General features: G+C 42.4%; 4 protein-coding genes across 6 annotated transcripts; 1 reads left to right on the top strand and 3 right to left on the bottom strand.

The window, feature by feature from the left end:
* LOC110432935 lies at positions 2894-3920 on the bottom strand. The gene has a single exon (XM_021454208.1). It carries the CDS (start codon positions 3689-3691, stop codon positions 3284-3286), a length of 408 nt encoding a protein of 135 aa, XP_021309883.1. The 5' UTR covers positions 3692-3920; the 3' UTR covers positions 2894-3283.
* LOC8061171 lies at positions 4616-9462 on the bottom strand. Of its 3 annotated transcripts, none has more exons than XM_021456116.1 (4): positions 9039-9462; positions 8739-8878; positions 6629-6983; positions 4616-5581 (listed from the first exon to the last, which is right to left on the bottom strand). In XM_021456116.1, exons 3-4 carry the CDS (start codon positions 6965-6967, stop codon positions 4997-4999), a joined length of 924 nt encoding a protein of 307 aa, XP_021311791.1. In that variant the 5' UTR covers positions 6968-6983; positions 8739-8878; positions 9039-9462; the 3' UTR covers positions 4616-4996. The 3 variants fall into 3 exon arrangements, with proteins under 3 accessions (XP_021311791.1, XP_002463742.1, XP_021311803.1); XM_002463697.2 differs by having other exon boundaries at positions 8739-8874; XM_021456128.1 differs by lacking the exons at positions 8739-8878; positions 9039-9462 and adding an exon at positions 7466-8715.
* LOC8081259 (60S ribosomal protein L4-1) lies at positions 11404-13904 on the bottom strand. The gene is made up of 2 exons (XM_002463696.2): positions 12736-13904; positions 11404-11717 (listed from the first exon to the last, which is right to left on the bottom strand). Exons 1-2 carry the CDS (start codon positions 13834-13836, stop codon positions 11604-11606), a joined length of 1215 nt encoding a protein of 404 aa, XP_002463741.1. The 5' UTR covers positions 13837-13904; the 3' UTR covers positions 11404-11603.
* On the top strand, positions 16356-22049 carry LOC8081258 (pyruvate kinase isozyme A, chloroplastic). The gene is made up of 6 exons (XM_021451510.1): positions 16356-17141; positions 18692-18782; positions 18914-19107; positions 19492-19613; positions 20740-21218; positions 21461-22049. The coding sequence occupies exons 1-6, from the start codon at positions 16593-16595 to the stop codon at positions 21760-21762; spliced, it is 1737 nt and encodes a 578-aa protein (XP_021307185.1). The 5' UTR covers positions 16356-16592; the 3' UTR covers positions 21763-22049.

The following is a 23266-nucleotide window of genomic DNA, read 5'->3' as shown; positions in this document are numbered from 1 at the left end:
TAAATCTTGAGAAAAAAAAAGTTATACAATTTGAAACCGACATAGTTCGCTCTTACTAAACACTGCTATTAGTTGGTTTAATCACATTAGTCCCACTATTAAGAAGGTGTTTGGCTAGGGTTGTTAAAGTTTAACAGTTACTGTAGTATTTTCGTCGTATTTGATAATTAATGTTCAATCATGGACTAATTCTGTATTTTTAGTTTTATAAATAGTTCATATTTAGTACTTTATGCACATGTCAAAATATTCGATGTGATATATGATAAACTCTAACAAGGCAAATCAAATGGAGCCTGAGATAGTTGTCAGTTAGATAACAGCTTACAATTATCTACACTATTAGTGGAACCTGCTTGATGCATAGTAGCTAGATATATGTTCAAATTTGGATGAAACTCGACTAGGGAAAAAATAATAAGAGATCCTACACTTCTGACAACCGAAAGAAGCTAAAGTCACACGAAACACTAGCTCTATTCGCTTAAGTTTATCTATCGAATATGTTAATCATTTAATAATGTTTTTCTTTCATAATAAATCAACGAATATTATTTTCAACCATGACTTTTCACACAAGCGAATAGAGCCATTAGTGCTTATATTAAGGGCATGTTTAGTTTCCCGTTTGAGCCAAAAAATTTATGTTTTGTCTTACTATTTTGCAGATTGGTACTAAACATTATTTAAAATTTTTGGTAAAATGATTGTCTTTTTGTATTCTGGATTTTAGCATCAAGGAGAAAAAAAAACCTAAAAAGAGCCTTCACTACCCCTACCAATTCAGAAGATTTGGCATTTTAAATGGAATTAAACATAACTTTGAAAATTTTAATATTTTATATTTCATCATTTCAAAATAGTTGATATTTTGTATTTTTCATTCCTGGGGAACTAAACAGGGCCTAAGTAGGGCTTCCCTAAGTCATACCTTAGCTAGTTTGGGTGGTTGTTTGGTTCTTAACCATACTTTGGGCACAGAAAGTTTGGCACGTGCAACACCCTTGGTACGGAATTCTCATCAAAGATCTGACAAAGCGAATCGATTACCAACTTTGTTTGTTTGGTTGATAAGTCATGACAGAAAGCACTATTGGTTAATTTGTTATGAGAGAAAAACAATATTAAATGGCCGATAGATTCGGCTTATAAGCTCATGCGAATAAAGTCTACGCGACTACCTGTCATTGTGAGCAAAAGTGGTGCACACCAAAGACCTTCACCTTAGCTAAAACATGGTAGACCCTAGTATACTCACGGTTTTTTTATCAGCTTGCTAGCTAGACCTAAATCAATTTAAATTAGTTAAGATTGACTAGTCAGTTGGCTAACTAAGGTAGCTAAGAGCAACTTCAAAAACTTGGCTAAATTTAGTAGATAAATTCTATTGTTTAACTATTTTATAAAATAGAAAACTTCTTAAAAAAGAAGAAGTCTACAACAATCTTGCTATTTTACCAAATCAGATAGCTAGTGTTAGTGGTTGGCTATATATAGCCACCGAAAATCAAGAAATAGCCAACTATTTTACAAAAGCAGATAGCACAACCGTTAGAGTCTACCTTTTACTATATAAATTCTAAAATAACCTACAAAACAAAAATAATCAAGCTGCTGAAGTTGCTCTAAGGCGTTTGGCTTACCAATTAGTCTGCCTATTAAGGGGTAAAAAACTAGGTACTGTTGAAAAGAAAAGCTATGATACTTTTCTCATATTCTAGATGAGTTTTACATTCGCAAGTGTCATAAACTCATGATAAGTGTCTATAGATATTCCACGAACACCATTCACGCTAAACCTTTGTTTCTCTAGACAACTCTCTCATCTCCAAGCCGAACACCTTTTCTCCACAAATCACTCGTACCATAATCAAAGCTTTTACATGGAGGCTAATCCAGCGTGCACTTGCCACTGCTGACAGGTTCTCCAACCACATCGATGAACATTGCTCCACATGTGGAGCTGTGGAGGGCGATGCCCACCTTTTCTTCCACTGCAATCTTCCCCGGGCGGTATGGTTTACTTCTACACCATCTATCATAACTGAAGTTTCGTTTCGCAAAAAAATCTATCAACTGATAATCTTCCTCATGAACAAGATGGAATTCAGTTCACCCTCCAGAGTATTATAAATGACGCCACTCCTGAACCTCTCTTTATAAAAAAACTTATTTACCTTGTGGTACGTATGGAAGGCAAGAAATAACCACCATTTCCATAGGAAAATCTGGACTCCAATGCAGGTACACAATGCAGCGGCAGCCCACATCAACACCCACATTCAAGCAATACCGCCTTTAGCTTAGCCACCTCCACCAGAGCTCAGACACAGCAGTCCATACCTGCTTCCCAAGACCAAGCAAAGGCGTAATGCAACAGGATCCAGGAACCAGGAACCATAGCTATTCTGGGATTCCAATGACATCAGGTATATTACCCGTAATGCAACAGGATCCAGGAACCAGGAACCATAGCTATTCTGGGATTCCAATGACATCAGGTATATTACCCGTAATGCAACAGGATCCAGGAACCATAGCTATCATGTTGCTGTACCTGTACTGCTCCAAGAGACCAAGACTGTAGGTGCTATGTTGATGCTTCCACTGCTCCGGATCAGCCAACCCAGCAACCGAGATTAGCTGGACTTTGTGTTTTTCTCTTGCATTTGCAGGAACAATCCACCCAGGCGTTATACATCAGGGGCTCGACTTCAGGACTGCACTTCAGTCGTCATGGCGGAAGCAGCAGTCCTTGCCCTGGCTTCGGTCATTGCATCCAAGCTTGACCTGACAGGGGTCAACTTTTTGTCGAACAGTGAACAACTAGTTCACTTCCTAAGTAGCCAGGATCTCTTCAACCCTCCTGTTTGGAGAATCAAACCTTTCATTAAAGTCTTCAGCAACAATGCTACAGCCACACTGCCACAGTATCCAGGATCTACAAGGTACACCGAAGTCTTGCTCGGCAGGCACTTCAGGAAGCAGCACATCATGTTCAGATGGTAGAATTTTCTTGCTCCAATCTCAATCATGTAACCCCAATGCCACTGGCTACAACCTCTACATGATGTAGGCTTGCACGATGTAACGATCAGAGCAGCTCGTTGCAGCTGATTTATAAAGTTGTTTGTCGTAAATCTCTACTATAATTGAAATCTTCTCCAAGCAAATCCCACCTACAAGATCAACGACTTACAGCACATGTCATACAGATTAAACGGCTCAGATTAAAAGCATGATCACGACCTTACATCTCTACTCTCCGCCCTACTCTCCGTCCTCAGCCTCGCGCGTCATCTCCGTAACTCCGTATCTGTATCGCAACTCCGTATCGCAGAAAACCGACCCCGACCGTGGAGGACCGCGTCGGGCTGCCCTCCATCGGCGGGGCGGCGATAGAGGTGGGCGACCTACACAAGCTGATGTACCGGTTGGTCGGCTGCCGCGCCGCCCGCGCCCGCCGCAGGAGCGCGTCGCCGCCACCGCCCACCTCCTGCTCCTCCTCGCTCCCCACCGCGCACTGCCCCAGCGTCCCGTCGCACGGCGCCGCCCGCAGCAGCGGCGCCCCGCCGAGGTCCGTCGTCGTCGGCCCGGCGTCGTCGGCCGCCGCGCCGCAGTACAGGAGGCAGGCCGCGACGAGGGCCACGAGCGCCGCGGTGCCGAGGCGACGACGACCCATGGATCGCATGCACGACGAACGCGCAAAGGCGCCGATCGATGTGTGTTTGATGTTTCTTGCTGCCGCGTTTCCAAGGAAAATCTAGGGTTGCTGGAGTGCGTGTAGCCGGAAGGAATGGCACACCACCACCGCGTTTGGTGACCCTGGTTTTTCTAAGTATAGCTCTAAGCAGAACTTTTTTTTCTCTGCAGCATCCAAACTTAATTCAATGGGAACATCTTTGTCTCTATCAACCTATATGATTATTGCCCCACATCTATCGTAGACAGACAACTCTATTATTTTACTTCGTAATGGTTTATACATTCTGGAGATGTTGGGAGTGGAGTGGGGAGAAGAGCTTTACATGTGTTTGCCAAACAATAACGCGAAATGAGGGTATTCAAATCAGAATGGAGATGTAGTGACACTAGACTATATTTGGGGGAAAGTTGTGGCAATTGGCAAGGTCTTTGGAATGAAGTTTTACTTCTGTTGAAATCCTTACAAAAAACAAATGCAAATCCTGTTATGTTTCAGGACCACGGTTTGTATCACTAAATCGATTTTAACTCTGTATTTGGTGACGTGTAAGTTTGAGGTAGCGAAATCTGTAAAAAAAATTTATTGTACTTGAGTGAGCTTTGTTGTATATTTGTACCTTATATTTGGTAACTTTTCTACATAGCATTTGTTAAAACCAAATATATGTTCCCAAATGAAGTACCGTAATTTTTATATAGACTTTTTTTTGTTAGTGGGGTAGGTTTGTTTTTTAGTTTTATGATTTATTTTAGTTTTGTAATTTTTTTCTAAATGTCATCGTAGCGTTAGTACGGGTAATATACTAGTAAATAAAAAAAACTCCCATTTCAAGCCCGAACACCACCACTGCGGCACTGCCCACAGGAGTTGGGGGAACCCTCCCACCTAGCCCCACCGAACAAAAAAACAGACAGTAAATCACAAGTAAATTAAGAACCTGTAAATATGGTCCCTCAAAGAAAAACTTGTAAATATGTTTGCATTTACAAGCAAAGAATATATCAAGGATACACAAGGCATGACAAAGATGCAGGCGTCTCTCTCTGAGTCCCCTGTATACATCCGTATCGGAGTCGACACTGGTAAACATAGGATTCTTTCTACCTGGACTAGACAAAGACGGTGGAGAACCATGTACTGTAATAGCAAGAACAGTAAAAGCAAGAGGCTCGCCGCACAGGACGGCGCTCGGCCGGCGAAGCCGACGTGCATGGCCATGGCCGACGACGCTGGAGACGACGGAGAAGGCCAGGGACCAGAAGGGTGGCTGACAATGCCAAGTGCCAACGATCACGAGGACAGTAGGCGCCTGAGCTGGAGCAGATGCTCCTCGTTGGAGATGTTGAGCGACAGGCGCAGGTTCGTCAGCAGCGCCTCCTGCTCCCACGTCAGTGGCCCCGACGCGTACAGCGCCCGCATCGTCGACCGGTACGCCTCCAGCTCCAGCCCATGCACGCCCGCCGCGGCCTCCTCCTCCTCGTCCCCCTCCCTGGCCCCGGGCGTGCACGGACACGCGGACATGGCGTCGTCAGGGAGGCACCCTGCCGCGGCGGGGCGCCGCTTAGCATTGCCGCCATTGCCTAGGCGGTACAGGTCATTCACGCTGCAGCTGGCCACCGAGCATTCGACGTCTTCTATGGCCTGTGAAGCGCTCTGCAGGTAGCTGTCGGTCATGCCGCCGTTCAGGTTGGAGGCTGCGACGACGTTTCGGGGATGTGCTGCTGCTCTTCTCGGATGGCGAGAGGCATCTTCAGCTGTTTTCCGCTTCTTGCCACTGCTCCCCAGATCGTAGGTTGTTCGATGACCCAATTGTTGCACAGCTCTTGCGCCGGGCAAGGGGCCATCAGCAGGTTGGCGCTTACTGCGTCCGGTGGCCTGAAAGGAAGATGAGCAACGGTAAGACTGTAAGATCATCTGTTTCGACAGGATACGGCAAATGCACAATGGAGGCAAAAGATGGCCCAATGCTTCAAGCTTCAGTCATTTTGTTTAAAAATATTTCATTTTGCAGTCACAAACTGTTAATGAAAAAGCTACTTAAAAGTATCACATCTGACAGCAAACAATCGGATTGTGCAGCCAAGTCGGTGACATGGTGCTATAATCAAAATCTGTGTTTCTACAGGAATACGGCAAAGGCACAATGGTGGTAAAAGATGGCCCAATGCTTCAAGCTTCAGTAATTTTGTTTAAAAATATTTCATTCTGCAGTCACAAACTGTTAATAAAAAGGCTACTTAAAAGTATCACATCTGACAGAAAACAATCAGATTGTGCAGCTCCAGTCAGTGACATGCCGCTATAATTACCATCTGTGTTTCTACGGCTCCCAGATGTAAACATCTAGGATGCTCAAATGATGCAATGAGTTCTGAGGTGCAATGCCTCATATGAACTGCACAAAGACTAACAACTAACTTCACTTCTATTTTCGAAAGCAAGATAACAGCTAACTTAAAAGGAGAGCATGCCATGACACAACTCTGATGTTAGACAAGCTGTGACAGATTTCCTAGTTCCATCTGCTACATTATACTGAAGAAGAAGCATTTATGTGGTCCGAAAAGAGAATAAAAGATAATAAACCATGTAGACAATAGATACATTTACTGGAAACAATCCAAGTCTACAAGGCATTTCCCTTCAACAACATAAGAAATCACTCAAAAACAATATAATGGGACTCCTGACGGTTACCCGCAGTTCAGCACTGATGAAACTAAGAGGACACCAAAAATCACAAAATGCTACTGTTACTTTTTCTTGCAAGCAAAAATGCAAATGTTGCTGTAAGCCAAGCATGATGAATCAAAGATCCTAAGAGCCAATTTTACAAGAATTATGAGCTATTGATCGTGTATGACACATGGACAGGTAAATTTGAAACAGGGCAACTTTGTACTCCCAGGAAGTGACTGTTACCTTATCTGCTGCATGAAAAGGCTTGCTTTGAGGAGCATCCAGACCACGTGGGATTCTCAAGCTAGATATGTGGAACTCTTTCAGTTGGATGCAATCAGCAAGCCTGATAACAAAGTAATTGTTCTTCAGCATCTTTAAGATCTTTCCAAGCTTCCATGTGTTGCGATCCAAGACCTCCGTTACATCTCCAATTATCCATTTGCATCTTGTCTGAACATCTGCTTGGTTTGGACTAGCAACATAGTCTTCTCGCATTTTTTTAGAGTGGAAATTTCCTTCAGAAGTGAAAATCATATTGTTCTCCTTAAAAGTCTCCACTGCACTATTTTTTAGCTTCATGATTCTACCCAGGAGGCTGGCCCAAGATAAATGAAAGAGGTCAGAATATACAGTAGCACCGGAGGAATGAAAAGAAAACAAATGTAGATCACAAAGGCACCATGATAACAAAACTATCAGTTTCTCAATGTAGGATCCAAGTAGAGAAGAATGCGTGCAACTCATTGTGTTCTGGCATATATTCAAACTTATCTGAATGCACCTCCAGTCACACATAAATTTTTGGTAACAACAGGGTACTTTTTTCCAAAAATTCAAGAGAGCTGCGCTTCATTATATTAAGAAGAAAGAAACAATGGGGTACACACAGTTTCCATGTGATGTATAATTGAAACCTACCAAAAGTACTTTTGACACAAATACATGAATTTTTATTCCGTTTATTTGTCTTGACCCAGATGTTTGCACAGTATCACTTTCATATTAAGCTCTCAATGCTGATGTTACCCAAAAAAAAAAGAGCAGCATAATGACATCGATGTTGAGCTGATCCAGTACCATTCCAATGGATGCAAGCACCAACTACCAAGTAACAAACAACACGGTATTGTGCAGACATCTGAATGAAGACAAAAGACACAGAATTAAAAGAAGGCCAGGGATACAAGGGAGAATGCTAGAGTTTAACCATGAGAGTGCCAATAGATCACACCAAGCACTACTGTTTCTCTGTCAGAATCATTGGAAGAAACAAGATTTTCAACGTAGTCAGACATCTGGCGCTCTTGGCTAGAGAGGATGCAAGATCTAATTGGAGAAAATAAGTCATCCTGATGCAGCGATTCATGGCGCAACAAAACAAGCCAACCAAATCGAAAAAGGGTTGCCTCCACATTCTTCTGAAAAAAAAATAGTTTCCTCCGTTGTTCTGTCACCTAACACATTCCTAAATTTAGTCCGTGGTGTAATATCACCTTCTGATTGCGACCAACAACTGAAAAGTTTGATATAGCAGATAAATCCCACATGATACAAAAACTAGAGAGAAATTCAAGCTGGAAGGATCACACGAGATCTAATAAACAACAAAAAGCTCGATCAGCTGCATCCATATACAGTAAAAAAGACGGACTCAACAGAGAAGTCAACTCCAATTCAGAGAAAAAGATTTGAGGGCTAATAACACGGATTCAGAATAGTGGAAGTTTCAACGTAGAAACTACCAAATTAGACACCTTTAAAACAAGTCAAAAAGAAATTTTACATGGCTGGCAGGATGAACCAATCAATTCATCCATGATCCAAGGAAAGTAGGAAACATCACAGTAATGCATTCATAAAAGAGATCCAACTTGGGCCATGGTATCACGCAGGATTTTCAACGAGAGAAAGGAACACGGACGAACTACGTTTCCAAGAAAGGGGATTAGTTTTGGCAAACAAACAACATGTAACACCTACCTACTAGACTTACCTTCAGTCCGGATTCCTCGACGGGGATTTCCAGCTAGAAAACCAAACTTAAATGCAACGACAAGAATCCATCAAAACTATGAACACTCGCAGCCTGTAACAACTAAAACATTGGGCGACAAGGATCGAACAGCACGCGAGGAACGCGTATGAAGACAACACTCTGCAGAGAATCTGATTTGAGATTTCGAACTGGAAACTAAGAGCAGAAGCTCGAATTGGTTTCAGGAACATGAAGTCCAAAAGATCCATTGTTTTTACCGCACAATCTAGAAAACACAGCGGAATCGAACGCGCAAGAACCAATCCAATCCATCCCATTCCAATCAAATAGCTGTGAGTAGTCCTCAGTCCTCACCTGCAGAAACCAGTCGATTTGCCTCGCCAATCCAAGAACACGAGGGACGGGCAGCCGCGGAGTAGCAATCCCAATTAACCCCCAATTGGGTTGCGCTGCAGCCAACCCAATTGGGATTAAGCCGCGAGGTGAAAGCCTGGCTGGGACAGCAGTTCAGGTCAGAGGAAGAAAAAAAAAAGGGAAAAAAAGGAGCTGAAAAAATTTACCACCACCGGACTCCAAGAATAGCAAAGGCAAATTGCATGTGGAGAAAAAAAAAGATAAATTGGAGAGAAATCTGGAGACCAGTCGGAGACTAACCTCGGAGGAGGGACGGATTAATCAAGCGGTTACCAAGCAATCGGGACGCCACTCACCCAGGAGTTTGAGGGGGGGCAGAGCCTTGCAAGTGTTTTGGGTGCAGGGGATGTTCTTTACTTCAGTTCTTGGCTCCTGCTTCCTTTTCTTTTTCTTTTTTTTTAATTTATATTTTAAATATTGCTGCTACCTTAAAATTGGTTTACCTTAATTTATGACTGGATGGAACCCTATTGGTTGCCTCATGGATTCATCCGATGTCACCATCCTACAGATAGTATTCAGTTTGGATGGACGAACCCAGATAGATTCCCAATTCGCCAATGCTAACTCTGACGACCCCTCTGCGTCCATCTATGCCGTCCAGATCGCTCTCTCCGTGTACCAAAAGGAACAGTAGCTTGCAGAGAGTTACTATCATTCTGATGATAACACCTCACGAAATGGAACTTATCTACAGCACTTGTCCCTGTACTGAAAAATGTTTCAAATCTACAATTATATCTTTAGTTTTGAGCACCACAAAATGGTGGTCTCTGTGCTGAGAAACGTTCCACAAAATGGTGTCAGGAACAAGGCATGCTATCCTTTATGTTGCATGTTCACTGGATTCTGCTCTTGTGTTTAATTTATTTTAGAGGAGACAAGAGATGGATCTGATTTACACGGCAGCCCATCCCAAAGACCAATAATATTTTTCGCCCTTCACAAGTGAGCTTTTAGACAGCTGTGAAAATGTTAAGAATTACCAAACTCTTAGTTTAGAGCAACTCCAACACTACCCTAAACTTCACTTGACAAATCTTGGATTTTGCCAAGTGTAAAGCTCAAATACCAAGTGAAAAAAAGAGGCTTCTCCAACAGTTAGCTATTTTTTTTGGCAAATTTGGACTATCTTGTGATTCCTGAAAAAATCAGAGAGACTTTTATGCAAAAGTTACAATCTATTTAAGGCATGCGTGCATGCTGAATGTGTGGGTCCCACCACGTAGGCAGGATGCCAAGCGCTCCCAACGCTCCTAAATTTGAGCCAGTTGGCCCTCTTTTTGCCAAGCATCCTATTTTGCTAAGTGCATATAGGGTAGTGTTGGATGAGCTTTTTCTATATTTTGCCAAAAATTAGAATTTGCCAAGTGCATATAGGGTAGTGTTGGAGTTGCTCTTACGTTTCTGATGAAAGAGTTGAACAGCAAAGGTATCAGAAAAGAGGCAAGTTTGATGGGTGGAATGTGGATTGACAAGTAGCAGGGGTGAAAGTGAGGATGAGGTGAGAGCGAGACGTGCTCAAAAGCTTTCCACTTTCTGAGAGAGAATATGCAGAAAAGTGTAGCTGGATAGCGTTGCAAAGCAGCGAAATAAATTCTGAGAGTTCACTAGTTTATGCAAAGTCACAAATCAACACCTACAGAAGCGGAGGCCAATCAACTTTATTATACTAGATTGCGCGCAAAATAAGTGATGAAACTCTGATGTGCGTTTTTACAGGGGGATTCATCGACCAGTCAGAATAATCGAAATCCAAACAACTTTCAGACATGCAATTCGATCTTACCTATACTACAATCAAATTTAAGATCTTCAATTTTGACAAACTTTGGATTTGAACCGTGGTTAATCCTGCAAAATTACCACAGGCTTTGGATTTAAACCGTGGTTAAAAGGCAAACTTTGGACAAAATTACCAAAAGCTTTGGATTTGAACCGTGGTTAAAATCTTCAATTTTGACAAACTTTGGATTTGAACCGTTGTTTAAAAGGCAGGAACTGAAGAAATAGATGCTTCAAATAATGTCACTCAAATACAGTATCACGCTTCAATGAACGGAACAAGCTACACAGAACCACATCCTTAATCAGAAACCATTCTGTCAAAGCCAAAATAGACGAGAAACCGAAGCATCAAATATATACCATACACCTAAGAAACAAAGGGGCACAGAACAATGCATACGGAAATTATCCCAAATTATAAAACATTTTGGCCTTTTGAGGTACACATAGCTTTTGCTATACACTGCCTAGATACACAGTTAAAGCAATGTACCTAGAAAAGCTAAAACATCTATAATTGAGACATATGCATTCCAATCAGGGCCTTATTTAGTTTCCAGAAAATTTTGCAAAATTTTTCATATTCCTCGTCACATCGAATCTTTAGACGTATGCATGAAGTATTAAATATGGACAAAAATAAAAACTATTTGCACAGTTTGGTCGGAATTGATGAGACGAATCTTTTGAGCCTAGTTAATCTATAATTGAACAATATTTGTCAAATACAAACGAAAGTGCTACAGTGTCGATTTCCCAAAATTTTTCGGAACTAAACAAGGCCCAGATAACCAATACAGCCACAAACAAAGGCGCAGAGAGTATTGAAAATTGCATATACTTTGTTCCAATAATAGGTGTCATAGGTATCTGGAAGTAAAAGTCCAGCGGTAAAAAAACTACCAAAGCCAAAACGAGATATCATGTCTGAAGATACCAATAACAAGCGACATTTGACAATAGAAAACAAAATCATAATTTCTGACTTGACAAACTACAAAGGCTTGACCCAGACAATCACTGTGTAACACCAAGCCACTTGGTGAAGTTCTCATATTCCGTGTAGTCGCTGTCTGAGATCATGGTTTTGTACCACGCCTTTCCAGCAGCCTTAACCTTAGAAGCCTCCTCCTGTAAGGAAATTGCAAAGACATGATCAGCATCACTTGCAAATTATAAGTCTTGTTTGGCCTTTCTAGGTACAAAATTTTTTAAGCACCTAGATATACATTACATCTAGTCAGATTGAATTGGAAGATGGTATTGGAAACGGAATATATAACAGCAAACAATTTAGTGGTGAAATGCAATGCACAGTTCATCTAACCTATGTGAACAGCAATAGGCATACCAAATAACTGACAACTGAGTGTGAACAGCAATAGGCATGCAAAATAACTGACAACGGAGTGTATGTGTCTAGGACCAAGAACATCAGCAGAACGTGAAACAACCATGTGTCATTCAGTTCACATCTTGAAGATAAATCTATGGTGGAAATAATTAAGCTACTGTGAAATGTATAGCTGCTAATGAGCTTAACTGTTGCCTGCTTTAGTTTTGTCCCAAGTTTAACATCAAACTCTGACAAAATTTATACAAGAACTATATTAAAATCTATAGTTCCAGATAAAATACACTGTCAAGAAACATTTCGTGGATTTAATTTATTAGCTAGAGAAACAGTAACTTGAGGTGTTCCATATAGCAGAAAGTTACATGATTCACCGCAAACTAGAGTAAACAACTAATTCATTATCTGAACTAGCAAACTCCCAGGACATTGTGAAATAGGCCTAATCCAGCGATAAGAATTGACAGCTTGAGCAGCACGCCAAAATATGCAGCATCAATGTCAACAGTTCCTCATAAAGGTTCAGTCGCATGCATGTTGGATAACCATATTAACACAATCTAGAAACTAGGAACAAATAGTACCATTCTAAACAATCAACTTAAGCTATAACACAATACAACCTAATTCAAGAAATATACCATACCCAATACCTATAGGCAGCATAGAAAATGTCAAAATACACAATCAATGACGAAGAAATGGTACAGTACTGAAGCCATAAATGTATACAATTCTAAATAACAAACAATGTAGAATACTATGAACAGCTGTATACAGAGAAGATTATCATACTGGGCTGAGTTTGGTCCTCTTGGAGTCAAGCTTCTGCTTCCTGGCATTGACACGCGCTGCCTCTGCTAGGGCTGCCATCTTGCGTGCAGTACCAAGGTACGGGTTCAGCTTGAGCACTGCAGCCATATTCTTCAGTGGATTCTTCCTAGGCTCCCTACGCTTCACCTCCTTGTTGATGGGCTTCACCACTGACTGCACCTCGTCAGAGTTGATGAGCCTGGACAAATCAGCGTTTGCCATCTTGGCCCTCGGGAGCACGAAACCCTTCTTCTTCGCCGATGGCGTGTCGAAGGTACCGTACACCTCATCGAGCTTCTTAAACGCGGACTCAGTCCAGATGACAAACCGGCCAAGGTGGCCACCAGGAGCGAGGTCGAGCAGGTTGAGACGCTCGACATTGGCAACATCAACGCCAGGGAGGTTGCGGAAGGCCTTGACGATCTTAGAGCCCTCCGTGCCGTAGACAACGAGGGGTCCCTTGCGGTTGATGTAGCGGCGGTTGCGCATCTTCCCCTTGCCGGGGCGGATGCCAACGGAGTCCTTGGCCTTCTCAGCATCGGCGTAGGCACCGAGCTGCTTGAGGATCTTGATGGCCTGTGTAGTCTTCTCAATAGACTCGGCAGAGTCGGAAACGACGAGCGGAAGCTCGGGGACGGACTCCACGCGGTGGCCGCGGGCGAGGACGAGGGACGGGACGGTGGTGGCGGAGAGGGCGGAGGCGATGGCGACACGGCGGAGGTGGATGTTGACGCGGCGGTGCCAGCGGCGCCAGATCTTGGTGGGCGCGAACATGCGTCCGCCACGGCACATGTTGCCGAAGGCTGCCTGGCCGGCGCGGTGGGTACCACCGCCAGGAACGCGGGGGATACGGGACACCGCACGCCCCGTGCCCCAGGACTCCGCGGAGGTCTGGTGGCCGGCTCGACGCGACACCGCGTAGGGCTGGCGGCTGTTGCAGGACAGGAGCTTGTGGACGAAGCGCACGATGTCAGGGCGGAGCGGCGCGCGGAGGACGTCCGCCAACGGGATCCCGGCGGAGTCCGTGGCCATGTCGCCCTCCAGGGCCCTCACGGAGACCAGGGGGCGCGCGGCGGCGGCCATTTTTGGCGGCGGCGAGTGGTAGCGGCGCGGTGGATTCGGCGGCGGGATGGAAAGGGTGGAGGCTGGGAGGGAGTGATCGACCTTATATGAGAGCTTTGGCTGTGAGGTCTAGGGTTTGGGAGGTGAGATCTGGGCCGTTGATTTTGACTTGCGCAGGAGTTGATGGTGAGCAATTCAGATTGGGCCGTGCTGATGAGCTGGGCCTTGTAGGTTTTCCGTTTTGAGTAACCATGTTTATTACAGTAGCTAAATTTTCAGCACAATTACGAATTTATATTAAGATTATTAGGCCTATTATTGTATTCTTGGTCAAGAGTATCATCCTAATATAAGAGCATCTCCAAGAGACTAGATAAAATTATATTCTAAAGTACAAGATTTACTCATTGTGTAAAATAAAAAACTCATTCAAAACATAAAATTCCACAGTAGCATTTGTATATGATAGCTAGTGAGGACGATATGCTATATATAACAAGCAAAAGTTTATAGATAACAAACTTGCTATTTTAGCAAACCAGATAGCACACCTGTTAGACTTTAATTTTTTATTTTAAAATTAAAAAAATAGCCTAGATAGCATGGATAACATATCTGTTGGAGTTGCTCTAACCATGTTTCAACTATCTCCCATGTATTGTTTCATTTTCACGTCTAATAGGCCATCCATGGCATTAAAACTGTTGTGCAAGATTGTCATCAAGGCATCAAACGTGTCATATGGATGACACCAACCCGGCAAACCCGCTCCAAGTCCAGTTTTATTTTTAATTGTTTGGGAAATTGCGAACAAGATATTTCATATAAATGAGTACATCTTATTTTTCAAAAACAAGACACATGTTTTTTCCCGTGACAAAAGCGGAAGTCTTTTTTGCAAAAAAAAAATGAACACATCTTTTTTCAAAGCATCTCCAATTGTTCCTAACAAAAATATTCCTCAGTTGGTGATTATTTCAACTTCTAAAAAATTACCATGTTATCAAATATACTTATGTGCCTCTGATAGATCAATTAATAAGAATAAAACTAGTTTTAGAACAACCTTAGTTACAAACAACTATAAATAAAAGTTAGATTTAGTTTGATAAATTTGAATGCTACACAGAGATATTATCTTGTTAACACTCGATATCCAACGTATTTCTAGTGGTTTCCAATGAAACATATCAATTGGTCATTCCCATTTTTCATCTTTCATTTGCATCTACCACTAGTATGTTAATTGGTTCATTTTCTCCTTTGCTTCTTCCACTGACAACCCATTTCACATTCACTTCCTCTTCCAGCAAATATCCATAGATCATATTGACACTTATCCAGTATAACTATATGGATTTCAAGCGCATGTGGGCGCACCTAGGTGAAGCGGTGAACTGAAGTGCCAATATTTATGGATATGTTTATGGACTATGCCGAATATCATATGTCACAAGGTTACGATGAATAGAAAATAAAATTTTCGAAGAGCACAAATCACACAAAAATCTATTAACTATGTAAAACAGTTTCTATGTTCGACAAACTAGCTATGTCACAAACTGTGCTTCATAATCAATCTCGATTCGTGTATGGCTTGTGCGATTAAGGCAAAACAATTATTCCTGATCAAACTTGGTGCATCTATGACTTGCGCTATTAAGACACAAAAACTATCATGTACTAAATTAGTTAATGTTAGGCATGTTTGGATTATATGATCTAAAGTCAACACATGTTCATTAAGGATTTCAAGAGCAAGGCTCCTCTGTTAGTGCATATCTGTCGAGTCTATCCGTCTTGTTTAGTTGGAGAGTAAAATTTTTTAGATATTACATCGGATGTCGGAAAGAGTATCCATATATTAATAAAAAAAGTAATTATATAACTCTAATTAATATATCATTAGCACATGTGTTGCACTTAAGGCTAATTATAAACTAATTAGACTTAAAAGATCAATCTCGTGATTTCTAACTAAACTGTATAATTAATTTATTTTTTTATTTATATTTAATACTCCATCTATATGTCTAAATATTCGATGAGATGGATGAAAAATTTTTAGAGGGAGAACTAGACAAGGCCTAAATACATGTGTATATAGACCATGGACGTTGGATGAACAGTTCTATATAGGCAGTCAAAACGACTCAACGATATTTCCATTTCTTTCAAGGAGTCGTCTTGACAGTGCAAAACTGCACATGGTTTGAAAAGCCTCTTCCTTTTCCTACCTTGGGCCTTGTTTAGTTCCAAAAAATTTTGCAAAATTTTTCAGATTCCCGTCACATCGAATCTTTAGACGCATGCATGGAGTATTAAATATAGACGAAAATAAAAACTAATTACACAGTTTGGTCGAAATTAACGAGACGAATCTTTTGATTCTAATTAGTCCATGATTAGACTATATTTGTTAAATACAAACGAAAGTGCTACAGTGTCGATTTTGCAAAATTTTTTGGAACTAAACAAGGCCTTGGACTATTTTTTTTTATGCGATGAACAGGCAGGACCGTAGTAGCAGCAAAACAGCGTGAAGCCGTAAACTGGAATTGATGATGCTTTCCTTGCTTCGTCAATGCCTACCACGGCAGTACTACGAGTAGATCCGAATCTGACAAAGCGCCGTTGGCACATCCAAGCGTCCTGCTGCACCTCAATTCGTCCATAGCAGTATAGAGCTGCCGCGGGCGACACTCCCAAAGTCAAAGCCACGCCGGCCGGCACACCGCCGCCTCCCCTTGACCAGCCTCGCCGCCGGAGCGGCAGCCATGGCCACCGCTGCCCGCTCCCTCCACCACCAGGGTCCGACGCCCTCTAACCCCTCTCCGCATCGCCTCCCTGTCCCCTCCCACCTCCGTCCCCAACGCCACGGCTGCTGCAGCCGCCGCCTGGCCGCCTCGTCCTCCGACCTCACCTCCTTCCCCGAGCCGGACCCCGCCCCGAACGGCGTCCACGTGCCGTGGGCGGCGGCCTCCTCCGTGGCCACGGCCGCGGCCGCGGCCGCCTTCGACGTAGACGCCGCCACCGAGGCGGAGCTGCGGGAGAACGGGTTCCGGAGCACGCGCCGCACCAAGCTCGTCTGCACCGTGGGCCCCGCCACCTGCGGCGCCGCCGAGCTCGAGGCGCTCGCTGTCGGCGGCATGAACGTCGCGCGGGTCAACATGTGCCACGGCGACCGCGAGTGGCACCGCGGGGTCATCCGCGCCGTCCGGAGGCTCAACGACGAGAAGGGCTTCGCAGTCGCTGTGATGATGGACACCGAGGGCAGCGAGATCCACATGGGTGACCTTGGCGGCGCGTCCTCCGCGAAGGCCGAGGTCAGCGCGCGACCCTGCCTTGGCTTCATCTCGTTCCTTACCCTTCCTAGGCTCATTCCATGCTTAAAACACTGAACGAAGACTGATTCATCATCGTTTAATGTGCGGTTGATATACTGATTCATCGTTCACCATCATTGGATGAGATCTCGTGAGGACGACGGAGGTGATGTTATTCAAAATAAGGCTTAGCATGTAAAATCTGAGGAGAAATTGTCCGATGGCACTCCTGAGTTTCATTTACTGAGACGTGTCCTGAAATTCGGTTTCTCTTCTTAAATGTGTTATACAAATGACTGAAATTTTCATGTTACCTGTGATGAGAAAAAAAAAACTCTGGCTGCATAGGCTGCACTTGTTGAGGCTATATATATGTTATTTGAAAAAGCACCAGAGTTAACTACAATTGGAGTAATCTTGTTGATTAACCCTGTTTCCTCTAATTCATGTCTCCCACTATTGGTTGAGATAGTAGCGTGTAATCTCCTGGGGAACATGAGAGGGCTAATTGAGCTACCAAACTTTTCTGAATTAGAGAGTAGAGACCATATTGTAAACTGTGGAGCAATAGTCTGATGGCACTCCTTAGTTTCGTTTACTAAGATGTGTCCTGAAATTATGTTTTTCTTCTTAAATGTGTTTTACAAATGACCGAAATCATGTTGGAAATCTGAGCTACCCATGATGGTAAGAAACAAATTCAGCTGCATAGGCAGATAGGCTGCACTTGTTATGGCTACACTCCCTCCATACCTATAAGAAAGTTGTTTTGGACAAAGTTTGGGTCAAACATTGGGAATATAAATCATGAATAACTTTTAAGTTGTTGAGTTTGAAAATGTGAAAACCATATGAATAGATTTGTCTTGAAAAATACTTTCATAAAAATATACATATACCACTTTTTGATAAATACTTCTATAAAACAAGGAGTCAAAGTTAGGCTTTGGAGACCGTGTCGCTATCCTAAACGACTTTCTTTATAGGTATGGTGGGAGTATATGTTATTCAAAAGCATGAGGAGTAATCTTGTTCATTAACCCTTAATTCATGTCTCCCACTATAGGTTGAGATAGTAGTGTGTAATCTGTTGGGGAACATGAGAGGGTTGACTTGAGTATTGAACTTTTCTGAATTTGAGAGTACAGACTGTATTGTAAATTGTATTAGCATAAGAAAAAAGTTTGATTTGGAACCATGATAAAAAGTAACCACTAAATTCCGGCAAGAGAAATGACAAATGTGCTATGAGGCCATGCTTTGACAAAGACCTCTGAGTTTAGATCATGCATGCATACTGTGAGTACTTGTGTTGGGGGGGGCGGGGAGGAGGGGATGCCTTAGTGTTTTCCTAAATGCTTTCAGTCGGTCACCTACTGCTTAGCCATTATTCAGGCTAAACTGAAATTTAAACAGACAAAACATCCGTTAAAAAGGTTAAATGGCTATTTATGAGAACAGTGCATCTAGTTTGCAATGTACTGAAGTTTTAGAACCAAATCTTGTCAGTCATCACCTATCAGAATTTACTCTTCTCTTGGATTTTGCAGGATGGAGAAGTTTGGACATTTAGCGTTAGATCTTCTGACACATCGCTCCCAGATCGAATCATTCATGTGAACTATGATGGCTTTGCTGAAGGTTATCCATCAATGCTGATCTTCTTTCTTGAGTCTACTTTTTTTTTTAAAAGATATCTGTATTAAAATGACTCCGATGCATTAATGTGACTGTAATATCCTGCTTTAATAAATAATCAAAACCCTACCCAGATGTCAAAGCTGGCGATGAACTATTTGTGGATGGTGGAATGGCCAGGTTTGAGGTGATTGAAAAGTTAGGGCCAGATGTGAAGTGCCGCTGCACTGATCCTGGTTTGTTGCTGCCACGGGCTAATCTTACTATATGGCGCGATGGCAGTGTAGTGCGAGAGAGGAACGCTATGCTTCCTACAATTTCATCAAAGGTAATTATATAGTGAAAAAAATACTTGCTTTGATTTGGAATTTGCTGCTCATACTTTGTGCTCAATATTCAATGTAGATATTCAGCTCAGACCGGAATGTAAATTTATGTAATTCCATATTGGCCCCTTGGGTTATCTGATCTTTTTCCTAATGGCTAAAGTTAGTTTCAAGAATGTGAAGGGTTGTGATAAAAAAAAAGCATGTGAAGGGTTGGATCACTATGAAGCTTTTATCTTATAGACTTCTAGTCTAGAATAAGATAAGAAGTGCCTGTAAAATTGAGTGAAATATTCTTCTCTTATATAGTGCAATCAATCAGTAGCTAATAAAGGCTTGGGCACTACTTGCAGATAATAATTATACTTATGACCTCATCTTTGCAGGATTGGATTGACATAGATTTTGGAATTGCTGAAGGTGTTGATTTCGTCGCCATATCATTTGTCAAGTCTGCTGAAGTAATTAATCATTTGAAGAGTTACATTTCTGCACGGAGCCGTGGAAGGTAAGTAGCATTATGTTTTGAAAGTTGTCACCTCGTCACATGCACAATTCACATGTAGGATGTAGCTGGGTTTAATAGTAACATATTGAGGCCTTGTTTAGTTGAGGAGGTGAAAAGTTGGGTACTGTAGCACTTTCGTTTTTATTTGGCAATTATTGTCCAACCTTGGATTAACTTGTTATGACCAGAATTTCCTATACCCGCCGCAAGCCCAGCAGCGGCTGAAGGAGGGGTGCTGCGGGCGTTCAGGGGCTATAAGCCCACAGTTATCTTTATTATATAATTTTAGAGGGTGTTAATTGTTATTTGTGAGAGGGATATAAATACTTGTAAAGACTATTGAGATAGGTTTAAGCAGAAACATATTATTGTTTCCGGCTTCCTCAGGAAGTCGGGAGAATCCCTAGCGGCTGCCACAACACCTGTATGAACAGTACCCGCGGATACTGTAGCTCCGCGGGTAAACCCTAGCCACCCACCTCTCCTGCGCCAGCTCCTTCCCTCTCGCAGCGACGGTGCCGCCGCGTCGTCTTCCTCGTTCGCTCAGACCAGACAGCCCCCCTCGCACTCATACAACCTCCGTTCGTCGTCCGGTAGGGCTAGGATTCCTACCATAACTAGGCTCAAACAATTTGTCTCGTAAACTGCAGGAAAAATGTGCAATTAGTTATTTTTTTATCTATATTTAATGTTCTATGCATGTGCCACAAGATTCTATGTGACGGGGAATCTTGTAAATTTTTTGGGTTTTTGGGTGGACTAAACAAGGCCTGATTATACTTTTTTCCAAAACAGAAAGGTAGTGCTTTACTAGTCATGAGCTTGGCTTCTGGATGATAAATTGATAAGTATTGGTGCATGTATTTAACGAATTCTTGAGTTTGATTACAATGTGTAGAGTCTGCCTTTTTTTTGTTTTAAATGGTTTGATTGATAATTTGCATACTAGCAGTTTGGTTGTGGACACTGAAAGCTGTAGCAGGTCTATATGCCCTGGTTTAAATGTGCCGAGTGACCATGACACTTAATGGCTTAGAAGTTAGATACCATACACGTGATGTTTTAATTTCATTTACAAGTTATTACTTGGTTGTCTAAATTGTAATTCTTTCATTGTTGGTCCCAGTGATATAGGGGTCATTGCAAAGATTGAGAGCATTGATGCTCTGAAGAACCTGGAGGAGATTATCCGTGCATCAGATGGAATAATGGTAGCCAGAGGGGACTTGGGGGCACAAATCCCCCTGGAACAGGTCCCTTCCATACAGAAGAAAATAGTTAGAATGTGCAGACAGCTCAACAAGCCAGTCATTGTTGCTTCTCAGCTTCTGGAGTCAATGATTGAGTATCCTACACCTACTAGGGCTGAGGTTGCTGATGTTTCTGAGGCAGTCCGCCAGCGTGCAGATGCTCTCATGCTTTCTGGTGAGTCAGCCATGGGGAGGTATCCAGAGAAGGCTCTCAGCGTGCTTAGGAGTGTTAGCCTGAGGATTGAAAGGTGGTGGAGAGAGGAGAAGCGCCATGAGGCGCTGGAGCTTCAAGATGTCTCGTCTTCATTCTCTGATAAGATATCAGAGCAAATATGCAATTCAGCAGCGAAAATGGGTATACCCTGCACTACACCCCCTATCCACTGTAATTTTGTTATAAAAGCATATAAGTAACTACTGCATTTTGGTGCATCCTATTTGTGCATCTGACTCAGATTAACCTTGAAGCTAGTTTGTGTCTCATATATGCGGAACTAGTTCAGATACTTTGCATCCTGTCTTGTGCATAGTGGTTGCATCTACATAAACATTTGAACCTAACTTTTGTGCTAACTTGTGTGCTTCGCTCGCTTGCAGCCAACAACTTGGGAGTTGATGCTGTTTTCGTTTATACAAAGGATGGCTACATGGCCTCTCTGCTGTCACGATGCCGCCCCGACTGCCCGATCTTCGCGTTCACATCCTCGATGTCTGTCAGGAGACGGCTGAACCTCCAGTGGGGTCTCATCCCATTCCGGCTCAGCGAGTCCGATGACATGGAGAACAACCTCAACCGCACCTTCTCACTGCTGAAGGCCAGGGGTATGGTGCAGTCCGGAGACCTGGTGATCGCGCTCTCAGACATGCTGCAGTCCATCCAAGTGATGAATGTGCCCTAGGAATAGGATCCCATACCCAGCTGGTTCCTTGACCAGAAATGGAACGTACAATAGGAGCTTTTTTGTTTGTATAATTTTAAGTATATCGCGTCGGCAACAGTTTTTAGCATGTTTCTGCCTCATGTCGATACTCTTTGTATGTCGATATTGATTTGCATCGGTGTGGTTCAGGTGTGATTCAGGTTCGGACTTGATTATTTGAAAATTCAAACAGAACAGAGCCTTTTCTGTGTTTGTCAATCTGGATGATTTTCTTAAAGTAAAGCAATAGCTGCAGCAAAATTTGAGATCTTCTGGCGCAAGATGTGCAGAATCTTTTTTTTTCTCATTCAGTCATTCACAGTGTGAAACTTTCTCCTCTCTAACAAAATCATTAATCATGCAAACCAATATCTTTGCCTGGGTCTAGAACAGCTCGGAGCAGAGCTGCAGCGGCTGCAAAAATTGGGAAAGCAGAGTAACATACGCCATGCACAGGCGCAGTGGACAAAACCAGACGAAGGTGTGCCTATTTTTGTACAAGACAACTGCCCGAAGCACAGGCGCAGTGGACAAAACCAGATGGAGTATGTTTTTTTTGATGAAAACCAGATGGAGTATGTTATAGCTTATTTCAGTGAAGTATGATCACTGTGACAAGGTTTGCCTCAACAAAAAAACTGCGACATGACACATCTACAGAATACAAGAAAGGCCGCAAAGGCTCAAACTCCATCGCCTTGTTTAGTTCGCAATAATTTTTAAGATTTTCCGTCACATCGAATCTTTGGTCGCATGTATGGAGCATTAAATATAGACAAAAATAAAAACTAATTGCATAGTTTACCTGTAATTTGTGAGATGAATATTTTGAGCCTAGTTACTTTGTAATTGGACAATGTTTGTTAAATAAAAATAAAAATGTTACAGTAGCCAAAAAGCAAAATTTTTGTCAACTAAACAAAGCCTTAGTAGAATAGCGCTCTTCCAAGGCAGCTGTAGATCTCCGGATTCATCCGTTGCACGCCGTGGTGCCGTGTTCAGCCTGATCATTTCTGCGACTCATACTGATGGTGATTCATTTTGACAGAAAAACATTTATTAATAGTCACAGCCACTTCATGGCCCACCATTATTAACTGTCGGTACATGTAATTGATAAACAGCAGTAGTATCAGGTCATGATTAGCTCAAACCATCCTTCTCCACCAGTCCTGGCCATAAGGGTCCAATGCTAGAAACTACATATAGTTTCTATACCCATTAATTTTTATAGACACTACTATGGTCCCAATAGATAGTTTCTATAGAATATTTTTATATTCAATCACATTCATTCTCTCAATTCTTAGCCAATCATAACACTTTATGTCTTGTATTTTGTGTAGACATGGTTTCTACCTTAGACCCAGTTTCTAGGATTTTTACTCTCTCTCTTCAACAAAACATCAGCAAAATACTTAGGTGGCACTGCAATTAATGTCTATAGAAACCACAATGGTTTCTGCATTGGGAGTGCTCTAAC

This window comes from Sorghum bicolor, chromosome 1 (genome assembly GCF_000003195.3).
Source record: "Sorghum bicolor cultivar BTx623 chromosome 1, Sorghum_bicolor_NCBIv3, whole genome shotgun sequence".
NCBI classification, from domain to species: domain Eukaryota; kingdom Viridiplantae; phylum Streptophyta; class Magnoliopsida; order Poales; family Poaceae; genus Sorghum; species Sorghum bicolor.
Note: the sequence above shows the minus strand (reverse complement) of the source record. Positions and strands in the feature narration are given on the sequence as shown.